This window comes from Paroedura picta, chromosome 6, assembly GCF_049243985.1.
Source record: "Paroedura picta isolate Pp20150507F chromosome 6, Ppicta_v3.0, whole genome shotgun sequence".
NCBI classification, from domain to species: domain Eukaryota; kingdom Metazoa; phylum Chordata; class Lepidosauria; order Squamata; family Gekkonidae; genus Paroedura; species Paroedura picta.
In genome coordinates this window covers 46936614-46951853 of record NC_135374.1, presented here as the reverse complement: position 1 = coordinate 46951853, position 15240 = coordinate 46936614, and the positions used below count along the sequence as shown (strand labels likewise).

General features: G+C 41.9%; 1 protein-coding gene across 7 annotated transcripts in view; it reads right to left on the bottom strand.

The window, feature by feature from the left end:
- The window catches only part of GBE1 (1,4-alpha-glucan branching enzyme 1), a 205802-nt gene that overhangs the window by 55973 nt on the left and 134589 nt on the right, over positions 1-15240 (bottom strand). For all 7 annotated transcript variants that reach the window (XM_077342363.1, XM_077342361.1, XM_077342357.1 and 4 more), the window contains one exon: positions 13525-13696. In XM_077342363.1, coding sequence (XP_077198478.1) covers positions 13525-13696 — 172 coding nt within the window. The remainder of the gene's footprint in view (positions 1-13524; positions 13697-15240) is intronic.

Sequence of the window (15240 nt, the reverse complement as noted above, 5' to 3'; positions counted from 1 at the left end):
TTGATTTAGGTGAATCTGTAGTATCTTCTATCCTTGGATCTTGAGAGATTAGGAATAGCACTCACAACAGAAGTGAAAAGTTGGGCATTCATAACATACTGCTTCTGAACAAAATTCTATGATGGGATCAAAAACTAAGCTGGAAGTCTTCCTTGGAAAGTGCTTTGTGTTTGAAATACAGGAAATAAATTGCTTTCCCCCCTTCAGCGTCCATTATGAGCAAAGTCAGTAATGCATAGAAAACCATTTTATAAACTTGTTACAAAGACTCACTTCAGAGCTTCAAAAAAGAAAATGCTTATACATAATAAAATGTGTTTCATTGCAATCTGCTTTTCTCCCCTTATGGAGTATTTTGGAATAACTGATTTATAAAACATAGCTTTTAAAGTACACCGTAATTACATAAACTGATAATATTTTGAATAAATTTATAGCAATCAAGTTAACTACAGTAAGAGTGCTTTTATTACAAATTCTAGATTGTTACATATTTAATGGCTCATTGAACAAAGAAACAATCATTGTTTCATTTTTATTTCTTAATGCAAACAGTAACTTCAAGCCATAAAAGGGGAAGGAATGCTGAAGTGATGGAATATTGTCTGTACAGTGTTAAGTAACAGAGAAAATGCATCCTTTTAAAATCTGATGTTTTTCAAATTGCCCACAGGAATTGTAAAAATCTTAATAGTAAGTTTTGAGAAGTAAAACAATTTCCTAAAGCCGGGAAGCTAAATTGAACAGTGTTACAGATAATAAAATGGCATCCTATACACGCAGCCTTGGCCTGGATGGTATCATAACTCAGAAGCTAAGCAGGGTCCACCCTGGTTATGTTAGTATTTGGATGGGAGACCACCATGGAATACCAGGATTGCTATAATGAGGCTGGCATTCACAAACTGTGCCTGAATGTCTCTTATCTTAAAAAACATACGAGGGTGCCTAAGGAAGAGTGTTCCACTTTCTGCACGGCCTGCAAAACGAGCTCTTCTGTCAGGCCTACGGATGAGGCTAGTGCCAGAGGAAGATCAGATGGGGCTCCCCCTAGGAAGACGTGATGCCACGCTGGCACCATCATTGATGTGGCTGGTTGTCACACACCCTAGCCGCCCCGGCTGGTAGTTGTTTCTGTATTTATTTTCTGTCATATTGTTTTGTATTTTTTCTGTGAAGTTTGATGAAATTTTTAATGAGGTTTTTAATTGGGGGGGGGCTCATTTTATTGTATTAGGACTGTCATGTAACACACCATAAGTCGGCATGCTGAGAGTGGTGGGTAATAAATGAAAAAAAATTGGCTGCAACTTGATGGCAAAAATGGGAGGGGAAACAGGAGGAAGAACTATGCTCATGTTGTGAGAAGTAAAGGGATAACTCAACTCCTCCAAGATGGAGGTCCTTTGGCTGGGTCGAAAGGGGCAGGAGCAGGAAGCACGTCTTCCCTGCCTGGACAGGATTCAGCTATTATCTGTGCCCCAAGCTAGGAATTTGGGAGTGATTCTAGATTTCTATGGAGGCCCAGGTCACTAGGGTAGCCCAGACACTAGGGTAGCCCCTTAGGGTTGGGGCCAGTACTAGACTGGCCTGACTTGACAGGTCTCCAGTGACATCATCCCAATTTCCACCAGCCGTTTTTGGTCCACCCATGTGTGGGGTCGTGTGGGATATAGATTTAAATTATGTATCACCATAGATTGGTTTGAGTTTTAGAATGCTTTTTAATGGGATTTTAATGGTTTTTAAATTGTTTTTGTATGGGTTGTATATCAAAATTGTAAACCACCACGAGCCAGCCTTGGGAGCAGCAGTCATACAAATCCAATTATAAATAAACAAACAAACAAACAAACAAATTCTCACTGTGAACAGTTACTTGCAGCTAATGGTATAATCTAACAATGTTATTTAGAAAGCATCACAACCTTTCTTCTCCATGGGACTTTTTAGCTAAGGCAGGCACTGCATTGCAAAGGGCTATTAATACCCCAATGTAGGACATCAGAAAGGCAATGGGGAACAAAATGGGTGTGCCCCTTTGTGTATGAGTATTGTGTCTAATAGAATATTCTGTAGTCACTTATGTGACAAAGCCCAGGATCAAGCTGTGACCATTAAAACACACACATGTAACAACCTCTTAAAATGACAGCTCATTTTTAAACACGAAAATGCAAGTTCCTCTTAGAAATGTCCTGGCAAAACACAAGGATCATGACAAATGCACAGCAGTTGGCACCAATCAGATCAGCATTATAGCCAATCATTCACTGGAGAAAGCACGTCAAGTTCTGTAGTCAGTTGTCCTTGTTCTTCCCTTTCATAGAACAGATTATTAATGCTATGACTGATGATACAAATAGTGGGATTTATAGGGAACCATGACTCAGAGAAAGGACATTTCAGCCTATACAAAGCTACAGAATGAAAAGTTCAAAGAAGCTTGAAGTTAGACTTTGCAACTACAGCAGGGTTCATTAGGTGATAGGGATAAGAATAATTATACAATTATTCCTGATTATTAATTCAATCTTTTGATAAAGCAGAATTTCATTCCAAATTTTGAAAGCTTTTGCATTTGATATCCTTAAATCAAATAAAAACAAACAGATACAATGCCAGATCAAGTGCCTGAGGAAAGATTAATTGGGATTGCTAGAGAAACTGAGGTTAGAGAGAAACTGAGGTAGAAAAGAAAGATTGTACTTGAAGGAAAAATAAAAAGCAAAGGCTGATTCAGGGTTGGCTGGCCCCTATCAAGAAGCTGCCCCAGGGACTATGGACCTCTCTATGGAGAGGAGGGATGAGGTGCTACAGCAGACTCTCATGCCCCTTCCTTAGGGTAACAGAAGCCCAGAAGATGGTAGCACTCTAGAAAGGAACAGGTGCTGTTGGCTTACTCAGAGACAGGAGGAGGAGTCATGTGCTGCCACTACACACACCGACACAGCCAGAGAGGGTCCCAAGGATGTTACCATGTCTGGGTGGGGAAAATAAGGCTCAATTCCCAATTTGTCAAAATCTACACTAAAATACCAGAACATAATGAACAAATTTTCTTCTTCTGATGCCTGTCATTAACCAAGATCTCAAGTACTACACCTGGCTGAAAGGAATGTCTCCAATTAGGACAGTGAACTATGTAAACTGGTATAAGGGATCTGTTGACAAAATGATGAAGCTTCTATACAAACCTGGTAGATGTACTGAGAATCTAAACCAAGTGAAATGATAAGCAATGTTATTGACTGGAATGACAAACTGCCAGATTGGAAAATTAACAAACTCAAGTAATCAAAAATAACATCAAGCATAGAATGATATTAATTAGCACTAAGGACAACTGACTTGGTCATGTGAAATATTAAAGTAGATATAAATTTTGCTCTAGAGGGATGCTTTTGTGGCACACAAAACAATCTGTGCTTACTTAACAGCTTTGCATAATGGCCTGTTTCTTTGATACTGTGGGCATTTCCACACATGATAAATGTACTGTAATGTTTGTCAAATATAGGTGGCAAATTCTGGACCTTCCCTATGACATCGGCTACATCTAGCGTGTGGGCAGCAGTTGGCTACATCCTCCATTTTAAAGCAAAAAGTGGATTCACCACCCTAAAAAGTGTGATCTACTGGTGTACAACCAGCGGAAAGGAGGTATGGAAGATGGAACACATAAAAGGCTGCTCAACTTTGTCCTACCCTCGCTCCCGGCCTCCCCCCTCCATTTCCTGCTCAGCAAAGGAGGCAGGGTGAGAGGAGAGCTCCTTCTCCGAGAGGGATAGGTGGGGGTGATGGGGTGTGCGTGTGAACCACATACAATTAATTTGCCTGGATCAATTGGGGGTGGTGGCTGGGAGCTCGCTGGGAGCCTTTCAGCCATTTTAAATAACAGGGGGGGGGATCTGCCTCCCTCACTTTGCCCTTCGCTTGCCAGCCATTTGTTTTTTTTTGGGGGGGGGGGGCTTTAAATAACATACCAATGTGTTTTCATAGATCTGTTCCCATTGGCTGAAGAGGAAAGGATGTGCAGTAATGGGTTTAAACTACAAGTACAATGATATAGGCTAGATATCAGGAAAAAAAGTCAGAGTCACAGTCAGAGCAGAGAAAAAAAGTCACAGTCAGAGCAGTTCAGCAGTGGAATAGGCTGCCTAAGGAGGTGGTGAGCTACCCCTCACTGGCAGTCTTCAAGCAAAGGTTGGATACACACTTTTCTTGGATGCTTTGAGCTGATCCTGCGTTGAGCATGGGGTTGGACTAGATGGCCTGTATGGCCCCTTCCAACTCTATGATTCTATGATTCTGTGATCTGAATATGCATTGCTATGTGTATCACAGAATCACAGAATCATAGAGTTGGAAGGGGCCATACAGACCATCTAGTCCAACCCCCTGCTCAATGCAGGATTAGCCCAAAGCATCCTAAAGCATCCAAGAAAAGTGTGTATCCAACCTTTGCTTGAAGACTGCCAGTGAAGACTGTAAGTCTCAAGTAAAAAAAGAGGGGAGGGCAAGATCAACAAACCACCGATTGGTTGGCTCCGTTGACTGACAGGCCAAGGAGCGGTGAGTGAAATAGTGTGTCACTCTCTTATTTGCTGTTTGTGCAGCATGTGTGAAGGGACACACGTGGCAGGCTTTAAAGTGTGGAGGGGAAGAAAAGCTTGATTTAATATCATGCTATTGCAGGTCACAGGCGTCTCACCATTTTTACCACTGTGTGGAAATGCCCTAGATAACTTTGTTCTGAATATATTCCCTTAGTAAACATGAAGTGGTTAGTGCAGCCTACTCACACTGCTCTTTTTATGGAAAGTAGTCTGAAACACCACTTCTTATTCCACAGAACTTGGTCCAGTCTTGAAAATTGAAAAATTGAAATAGGCACTTTGGCTAAAGAAATTTGGTCCCCTGCAATGTGTACATATGACTTTGTTGATTATTACCTCTACTATCAGGCCAAGGAACCAATGGAGGAAAAGGAACAACCATGAGAACACTCATGTTGGCTGTGACTACTTTGCCCTCCTTTTCTCCCTGGGTGGATGAATGCACACACCACTGTTAATACCAGCAGTAGCTTGTTCTTCCTCTTTTTCTGTCTTCTGTTCCTTTGCAGGGATCAATGGAAAGAAATAGCAATTTAGATACACACTTTCTAGCTCTCTCTCAAGGGAGAAAGGATGTTCAAGTCTAAGGATGTCCAAGACTTTTGAGGGACTCCTTCTACCCTCAGTGTATGCCAGTGTAACTCAGTAGTCACAATGAATGGTTCCTTTTCTTCATTCTGCTTCTTTTCTGAAGCTGTAAATTTTGAAAAAGTAAACAGGAGCAACAGCAGTTTAGGATGATGTTATGAGGTGACAGATTAAGCATGGATCCTTCTGTGGCCTCAGAAATGGCATGTATTAGACCCATTATGCAGGGCCGCTGAAACGGCGATTTCAGGTCACATGGAAAACGCGGAGGGGGAAGATGCACACCGGTTATGCACGGGGCAGGGCATGATGGCGGCAAAACCCAGAGTAACTGATTATGCACGCGCCGATCCCGGCACAACTTCTGGTTGCGCCCCGGTCACCTGGAAGCTGCGCTTTCTTCCGCGTTTCGCGAACGCGGCTTTTTTGGTGGCATGCACCGAATCTGCGGCCGGTTGCAGCCTGCACCGTGCGTTATCGGTGATTTTAGTCGCCGCCATTTCACCCCGAATGTGCGTTATTCCCCCCGTGCATAATGGGCCTTACTGACTCTTGACACCAGTCTTAATAGCAATGAATTATGATAAACTTATATGAATGCAAATACTTGTAGCCCAGTGTATAAAACTATTTAGGATTTCAGTTGTTTAAGTAAAACCAAATGCCATATTCTTCAGCATCTGATTCACAAAAAAAGATTTTTTCAAAAATTATTTTTGCCATAATTCACAGTAATTCTTGGGGGAAATTAGCATGGATAATGATTCCCATTTCATACCTCCAGTGAAGATATTTTAAGACTGGTTAGAACAAGAAACTACCAGTGAATACGGCAAGCAGGGAAAGATTAACAAAGTAATGAATTAGCAAATAAAGCCATTACATCTATTTTTCATATGCCCACAGTTATTTGGGAAGTCACTAAATCATAGTTTAAAATCTCTCCTAAACTGACACTAAGGTGGGTGGGAAGAAAAAATAAATGTGTCCCCTCAAGTTTAGCAGCATTAGCAGTTTCTCTATGTTCCTTTCCACAAATAACTCAACTACTTGGCAAACCTACTGAGTCAAATGAAAGACTGATGAAGAAACTACCAACCCTACATGTGATATACAAAGTACAAACTGGAAGCTCTGTAATACAGTTCTCTCTCTCTCTCTCTCTCTCTCTCTCTCTCTCTCACTCACTCACTCACAAAGCCACAAAACACCAGGAGAGGATGATATTCCATCTGAATTTCTTTTTAAAAAACCTGGAGTGGTGGATACCAGTACTGGCTGCCCAATTCACAAACATTGATAAGTCAGGTTAAATTCCAAAAGGATAGGAAACTGTGGTGATTATACCATCCTATGAAAATTGAGATCCAAAGGATCCCTCTATCAGCCAGTTTATCCGTTGAGTGTTTCCAGTAAATTCTATGCAAGGCACCTGCTAGATAAACTGTGGTACTGGTTGTATCAAAGGGCCTGATTGGGGAAGAGCAGGCAAGATTCAGGGAGGGTGCCTCAGCTATCCACCGTTGTATGATTATACAACATCTTGCTGAAAAATATACTTCAACTAGACTGGCCAGTTTATATGCAGCTTTTATTGACTTTAAACTGGCATTTGACTCAATATCTAGAACCCATCTCTGGGATAAACTCCAGAGCACCTCTATTGACCACAGGCTATTGGCACTCATTAAGTCATGATAGCCGGAAACATCCCTAAAGGTGAGATGTAGCTCCCAAGGACATCTTATGAGTCCTATCAGCACTTTCAAGGGGGTCAAACAAGGATGTATTTTAGCACCTACCTTATTGAATTTCTATATTAAATTATATAATCCAAACTTTTCAGGATAGTGAGTTTCACCCTCCTATACAGGTTAGCCGCCCCATTTCTATACTCATTTATCTTGATGATGTCATTATCCTATCAAGAACACCAATAAGTCTTATGAGAATGTTAAGGAAACTTGCAACATATTGTTCAAAACAACATAAAATATCACAACAAAAATGTTTTGGTATTTGGTAAGTGTCTGAAATCAAGAACATAGAAACTGGATGAACATATCATCGAGCAAGTCAAGGAGTTCAAGTATCTTGGAGTGATCATTCAAGCATCTAGAAGCAGAAGTGCTCACTACAAATATGTAGCCGAGCTTGGCCAAAGATCACCCAACAACATACTCAAATTCTTTTATACAAAGAGGTAGGCAATATGCCCCAGCAGACCTGGAATTATTCAGGGCTAAGTCCCTTTTCAGCGACTTTATCGTGCCTCTGTTGGAGCTCTGACACCAAGTATTACTACTATAGGGAGGGTTCAGCCTAAATTCGTTAGCGTTATCCTTCAGCTTCCCTGTGGTGTACCTAATGCACTGGTGCGCTTAGAAACAGGGATGCTGAAAGTTGAAGATAAAATCACCATTCTCTCTATTCAAATGTGGCTGAAGTTAAACCAACAGCCTGCAACTTTGGTGTCTCTTATTCTTGAAGATCATTTTCAATCATCATGGTCCAGATCACTGATATCCAGAACAGAAAATTTGGGGATGTCAATGGAGCTAAACCAACAACAGGCAAAAAACATCTTAAGGCAAAAGATCAAAGATATAGGCTGGCAAGAGGGCATAACTAATTTCCTGGGTTTTCTAGCATTAGATAGAAACAAATATTTTATATTTATTTATTTATTTATTATATTTATATACCGCCCCCCCCCCCGAAGGCTCAGGGGAAATATGCAACAGCTCCAGCCACATATTTAACTTTGGGAATGGTAAACAGAGAAGAGTTTTCACTACTGCCAGATGCTCAGCTTTGCCTACAGCAGTTCTGGAGGACCGATATAAAATAACTCCCTTCCCTCAGAGACAATGTCCTGTCCCAGAAATCAGATTGAAACAAGGGAACATTTCCTATTTCATGATATGTTAACTGACAAAACAATACAGCTTATATTAGAGAGGTACTCAGACACACCAGCAAAAGATAAAGAAAGTTTAAAAGTTAAAAAAATAAAGAAAGTTTAAAATGATGAGAACCCCCAAACTACCCTTTGTACTGCCAAATTCTGTGCTGCCGATGTTAAGATATGGAAAAATGTATAGGAAGATAAACCTTTGTGTGTTTTTTATAATAGCCATTTGTTTAAAAATTTTATATAGATTACTCTTTAAATTGTGATTTTATGATTCTAAAATTTACCGTATTTGCCGGCGTATAAGATGACTGGGCGTATAAGACGACCCCCCAACATTTCCACTCAAAATATAGAGTTTGTTACGTTACATTACAGTACTATGGGCCACTATGGGCAGCTATGTCTATCCCAACTGAAGTGCACCTGGAGTATAGGACGACCCCCCCCACTTGAAGGCATGCTTTTCAGGGGCAAAAAGTAGTCTTATACGCCAGCAAATACTGTAAATGCATTCAACATTTTACCTTGTATTTTGATATCCCAGCATTTAATGTACTGGTAATCTTGGTGGTTAGGAATGTGGACTTCTAATCTGGCAAGCTGGGTTTGATTCCCCGTTCCCTCACATGCAGCCAGCTGGTTAACCTTGGGCTTACCACAGCACTGATAAAGCTGTTCTGACCGAGCAGTAATATCAGGGCTCTTTCAGCCTCACCTACCTCACAGGGCGTATGTTGTGGTTAGAGGAAAGTAAAGGTAATTATAAGCCGTTTTGACCGTTTACGCACTGGAGGTTTCATGCCAAGCTGCAAGCTGGAGTTGTAGTCGTGGCAGGTTGCCCCACCGCTTCCTGTACCCACATGGGGGAGCATTTGGCCCAGTACACTTCATCCACCCCCAATTTGTGTTCCTGCATGGGAACTGGGACAGTAAAGTTCCCAATGCATAAACAGTCTTTGAGACTCTTTTCTGGTAAAGAAGCGCAGCATCTAATAACCAACTCTTCTTTTTCTCCTCCTCCTTCAAAATGACTGTAAGTACATTGATGTTGTGCTGTATAGTTGGGTTTAGACTGTACCAAGAATATCAAAGATCTTTAAAATGGAAGAGGTAATGTGTTCCCTATAGTTAGGGTTTTTCAGTGCTTTAAGTAAAAGAAATAGAAGGACAGACTTAGTTCAATTTAATACAGGCTTAGTTTAACCCATGATTCCTCACCCTGCTCCATATAATAAAGGAGAAAAGTTTTAGGCTCATCTGAAAAGAAGCAGATTAGGGCCCCACACTACTATGTTGGCTGGGTTTTTTTATTAATACAAAAGGAAGAGGAGAGAAGGCATGATACACAAAAAACACTTTGGAATTGTGCATTGTGGAGAGAGTGGATGCAATTAATAATAGAACAACAATGATTTGATTGCAGGGAAAAGCCTCACTATGGCCCATTATGTACGGCCGCCGAAACGGCGATTTCGGGTCACATGGAAAATGCGGAGGGGGAAGACGCGATGCACACCGGTTATGCATGGGGCGGGGCGCGACGGCGGCAAAACCCAGAGTAACCGATTATGCATGCGGCGATCCGGGCGTTACTTCTGGTTGCGCCCCGGTCACCCGGAAGTTGCGCTTTCTTCCGCGTTTCACAAATGCGGCTTTTTCGGCGGCATGCACCGAAGCTGCGGCCGGTTGCAGCTGACACCGTGCGTTATCGGTGATTTTAGTCGCCGTCATGCCACCCCGAATGTGCGCTAAAACCCCCGTGCATAATGGGTCTATGGAACAACCCTCATTTTCTAGTTTTGGGATACATCTTTTCCATCTATGGTTCAGAATCTATATAGAAAGTCACGGATTGATTGGGTTTTCACCAATGCTGAAAGGATTACAGAACCTCCTTTAGATTTTTTGATTTACTATATTCTGGTGTGTATACTGAAAAAAAACTAATTTCAATACCTCTTACAGCGAGCATTACAAATATATAATCAGAGGTTCTATTCAGTATTTTCCACCCAGAAAAATGTAAGGGTAAAGCCCGTTATACTATAGTCTTTTCTATCTCCTTAATAATCTGTTCAGACAGCAAATTCCAGTCCCTTTTATTTTAAATGTGCTAAGACTAAAAATCTATTGATTTCAAAGAAAATGAGTCCCAGCATGAATCTGTTACATTTTCTGCTTTTGCAAGGTACAGAGGGAATGAAATTATTCATTAGAACTCCTATTGCTAAACATTTCTTCCTACAGATCTGTTACACTGCAAAATACACCATTTATCATACTGCTTTAACACTACACATATAATAGTAATCCATCACAAGTCAATAGATATCTCTGAATAATACAAGGGGAAACAATATAGCTTCCAGCAACTGAACCACAATGGGGCTGGGTCATATCTATCTTCAGTTTAAAATATATGTTTATTACCTAAAAAGTAGAAGCTGTTTCCCAAATCCATGGTTAACCCTGCTTCAGGAGATCTGCTGTTAGACAGTCTACACAGTACTGACATTTGTAGACTGATTCTGTATAAGACAGTTTCATGTGTCCAAATAATACCTTACATCTAGGGTATCTAGAGAATTTGCAGTGGCTATGAAACCTGCCATTTGCTTGCTCACTTGATATGAACAGCAACTGCCCTAAGGCAAACAAACAAATGGAAAATCATTGGTATGCCAACATGGTTGCATGCAAACTATGACAGCTATATTCACATTAGTCTTCCTCTTAGCTTCAGGTGTGAGGGCAAAGGGGAAAGGAAGGATGGAAACAGGTATTCAGGTCACCTGAACAAGGGCCAAATGATCATCACAAACAATGCTACTATATATACTAGTCTGAACTGAGGAAATTGAGTTCACTCAGCACAATGATAATATGAGGAAGAGATACATATGATAACTATCTTATCCAGAATTCAACAGTAGTATCTCTCTTTCTCTTTCTTTCTTATCATGGCCTTAGTTTGCATACCACATACAAATGTATTATCTCTGCACTGTACATCTCTGCACTACATCTTACTCTGAAGCAATATTATTTCATTATCTATCTGTTAAAGATTTTATTGATTGATTTGTTTATATTTATACTCCACACCCTTCCCTGGAGGCTTGGGGAGGTAGAAGTAGTGCACAAATTAAAACAAAAACAAGCTGCATATCAGTGCATGCAATACTTCTAAAACAAGTTACCAAATATGTTAAGATTTTTACTCTTACCACTTTATCATAATATCATCTATTTATATGGATGAATAAATGCTGTTCAATATTATTTACTTTCATGGTTATGCTGTCCTGGTAAATCTGGTGGAAACACCAAAATACTCTCAGCTTCATTTTACTGGTGAACTAATTTGTTATATTCAAGGAATGAAAACAGAACTGTGATCCTCCAGAAGCCATTTGAATGCTAGTTTCAACTGCCAGCATTATTTGGGACATATTTAGACATTTATAGCAGCAACAATGCCATTACTAAAAAGTAATGAATTCTTGACAGACTGTTAGATGAAAATTTTATGATCCATTATAACTGAGTAGGCTGAAAGGAAATTAAGAACAAGCATGTTAGTCATCACTGTATCTAACAGCCAAGGACTGGTCTTTATGTGGATAATAAAATCTATACAACAGGGCCAGCAACAGCTACTGTTTAGGTTCTGCCGGACAAGGAGGAAATCACAAGGTCTTCAGAAAAATGTAAAGTTGCAAAAACAAATCCCAAACGGGGGAAAGTGACATTTGAGAAAAGGCAGACTTAAAAAACAAACAAAAAAACCCTAACCCTCTGGTTGGAGTTCAGTTGGTACTGTGAGCTGCTATAACAATCACAGCATATGCAGATGCACTGACCTGTAGATTAGATGTGGAGCCTCAGAGGCTGAAGTAACCACAAGAAAGATGAGGAGAAGGAAAAGAATATACCAACAACAAGTAGGGCAGGAGACACAATATCAGCAAGGGGTGGTAATGGAGAGTTCAAAGAAGATAGGAGGTAACTGGCAATTAAGAAGAAGGGAAAAATCAGACATTTTGTCCCCTGGGAGTTTTCATGGATCCCCCTCCAGTCAATATATATTTGGAAAAAAATAACTTTAAAAATCTATACAAAAACAAAAGAGGAAGCAAACAATGCAAGGAGACCATGGACCTTTTTGATAACTTTCACAGAAGTTAATGGAAGTTTCACCATTAAGCATTCATATTATTCATTCCAAGGAAGCTTTTATGGAATAATTTTCAATGTTTGCCTATGTGATGACTTCTGCTGACCAATTGTCACTGTAAGACAAATGCTATACTGTGGATGTGAAAGTTTCCTGTAGTAACCTTAACTAACAATGTTCAGAGGAAAAAGCTAAATAAACTCTGCTGTCCAACAATGAACTAAGAAATGGAAGGTTAAAAAAACACACCTTTTCAAAGTTATCTTTTCAATCTGTAAACCGCTCCGCTGTATTAAATAAAAGGGTAAGGGGTAAGTGGGAGGAGAGTGGGTGGGCGCTGTCCGGGATAAAAACTCGGAGGAACGAATCAGAAGCTGCGAAGCTCCAGGGCCATGCGGCCATTGCCGCTGTGGCCGCCAGACGGTGAGTCGCCTGCGGACTTCGGCCGAGGACAGAGATGGCTGCCGGGGTGGAGGGTCACCCCACGCCGCTGGGCTCAGGGAAACCTGCTTTCCCTCTGCCCAACGACAGCCCTTGCCCGCTCTGGGACCTGCCTGCTACCCCCGCTGCGCCTCCCAACCCACCTCTCCGTGTGCTGCCCCCATGCCCTTCCCACCCCAACCCCGCATATCCCTTAGTCCCCCAAACTTTCTCCCCACAAGCACTTGCCCATTGTCACTTCACCTGCTTCGCTGCCTGTTCTCTCGCCTTGCCGCCGCCACCGCTGCCATGCTGCCAGGGCGGCTGCCCACACGTGTGCGCACTTCCATGCTCCATCCTGCTGCCGCCCGCATCGCTGCAGGTGGGGCCTGCGCCCACGAATGCCACCGAGCTGGAGCGCTGTTGCCGCCACACCTCGGAGCCCTGGCCTCCTTCCACCTGCCATCTCCCCACCGTGTGCCCCAACTCTCTGGCCTGGCCACGCCACTGGCGCACGCAGCAGCAAACGGCGGCCACGGCCACCGAGTCTGCCCCCCCTTTCTCTGGCCGCAGTAAACGCCAGGACATCCCCAAAGGGTCCGGCCGCTGTGGGGGCGCCCACGCCCAGGCCAACAACTGCACGGACCCCCGGCCTACACCAGCTAGCGCCCGCTGTATTCAGAGGACAGCGGGCTTTATTTCTAGTATGACAATAAAGCCCAACAACCGAATGCTGGAAGTCCAGTTCATTTCACTATGAATTACACAACAGAGAACCAATGATAAAATCCAGAATCGCTTACCCATGAAGTTAAGATATCCCTCTCCTCCAAGTGTATGAGTAATGAGACGAATTATTTTATGAAGTTGTATTCCTCGATCAATAACTGGAGTGAGAGGTGAAAGAATGCTCATATAGTTATACATCTCTGCATCCATCAGCCAAAATGCTAGAGTCTTATCACCAACCAGAGCCTACCAAAATAAAGAAATGAGGGAGTGAGAAGAGAAATATTCAGCATATCATTGAGTCTTGGGATAGCAATTAAGAAGATATAATCTGAATAAAGAAAATACTCTCACAAAATATTATGAAACATAGTATCTGTATAAAACGAAGAATAAAGTTTGAGTCCAATGGTACCTTTAAGACCAACTAAGTTTTACTCAAGGTATAAACTGACATGAGCATACACAAAAAAGCTTCAATAAAACTGGGTTGGTCTTAAAGGTGCCATTTATTCTGCTGCTTCAGACCCACCTGAATGTATAAAACACAACATAAGATTGCTGAGTAATGTGAGAAATGACTGAATTCCAAGCATGCAAAATTGCCTTTGACTTTGCAAGCTAGACCAGCATTACTCTCAAATAGCAAATGGACAGGCTGAAGGTAAAACAGGAGTTGTCTACGGCTGCCTAGTGAGTATCAGTATGCCTAGGAAACCTTTAGACTCCTGGATGTCGTGAGTTAGCATGTAAAAAAAGAAAGAAAAGAAATGAAATGACTGCTTCTACACAGATATCCAAATATTTGTTCCTAAGTATAATTATTGGGGGAGGCACTGGCAAACCACCCCGTACTAAGCCTGCCATGAAAACACCAAAGAAGCTGCCTAACTGTTACCAAAGCCCAGGAATGCCTACATCTACACTGGTAGTGGGGTTTGTGCTACTGGTGTTTGGTGCGAGCACATGCATCTGTGAGATTCAGCAGCCCAATGCTACTAGTGCCCTGCACCAGCATAAACTGCCATTAAGTGTAGGGGTCAGTCGATTCTCTATTGCGAATCTCTATTGCGATTCACCTCCCACCCAAGGGATTGCTCCTCTAGTCACCTTTTAACTTAAATCATGGTGTTTGCCTACTACAATAATACCACCCCTGCTGTCAAGCCTCTCAGACTAAAAATATCATCACAGCAGGGAATAGGTACAACACCCTTGGAGCTCACGGTCACCTCTGTTTGACAAAGTCTACTGACTAGATGTGTATCTGCAAAACTTGCCAGCCTGCTCCAAATGTGTGAAAAAAAATCAATAATAATACATTACTTCCTTTACTTTAGAAGTTCAAATACATTTCAAAACAAATTACCTTTTTGCAACATCATTACTGTGCCTGAAACATCCCTAATTCTGACCTAATTCTGAGATTGGAGACCATGGAAAACATTCTGCTGATGGAAGTAATTTCTGTTAACTAATCAAGATTTCTTTTGTGCCCCTCTCCAGACACAGCAAAGAGCCTCTTGTGGCGCAGAGTGGTAAGGCAGCCGTCTGAAAGCTTTGCCCATGAGGCTGGGAGTTCGATCCCAGCAGCCGGCTCAAGGTTGACTCAGCCTTCCATCCTTCCGAGGTCGGTAAAATGAGTACCCAGCTTGCTGGGAGGTAAACGGTAATGACTGGGGAAGGCACTGGCAAACCACCCCATATTGAGTCTGCCATGAAAACGCTGGAGGGCGTCACCCCAAGGGTCAGACATGACCCGGTGCTTGCACAGGGGATACCTTTACCTT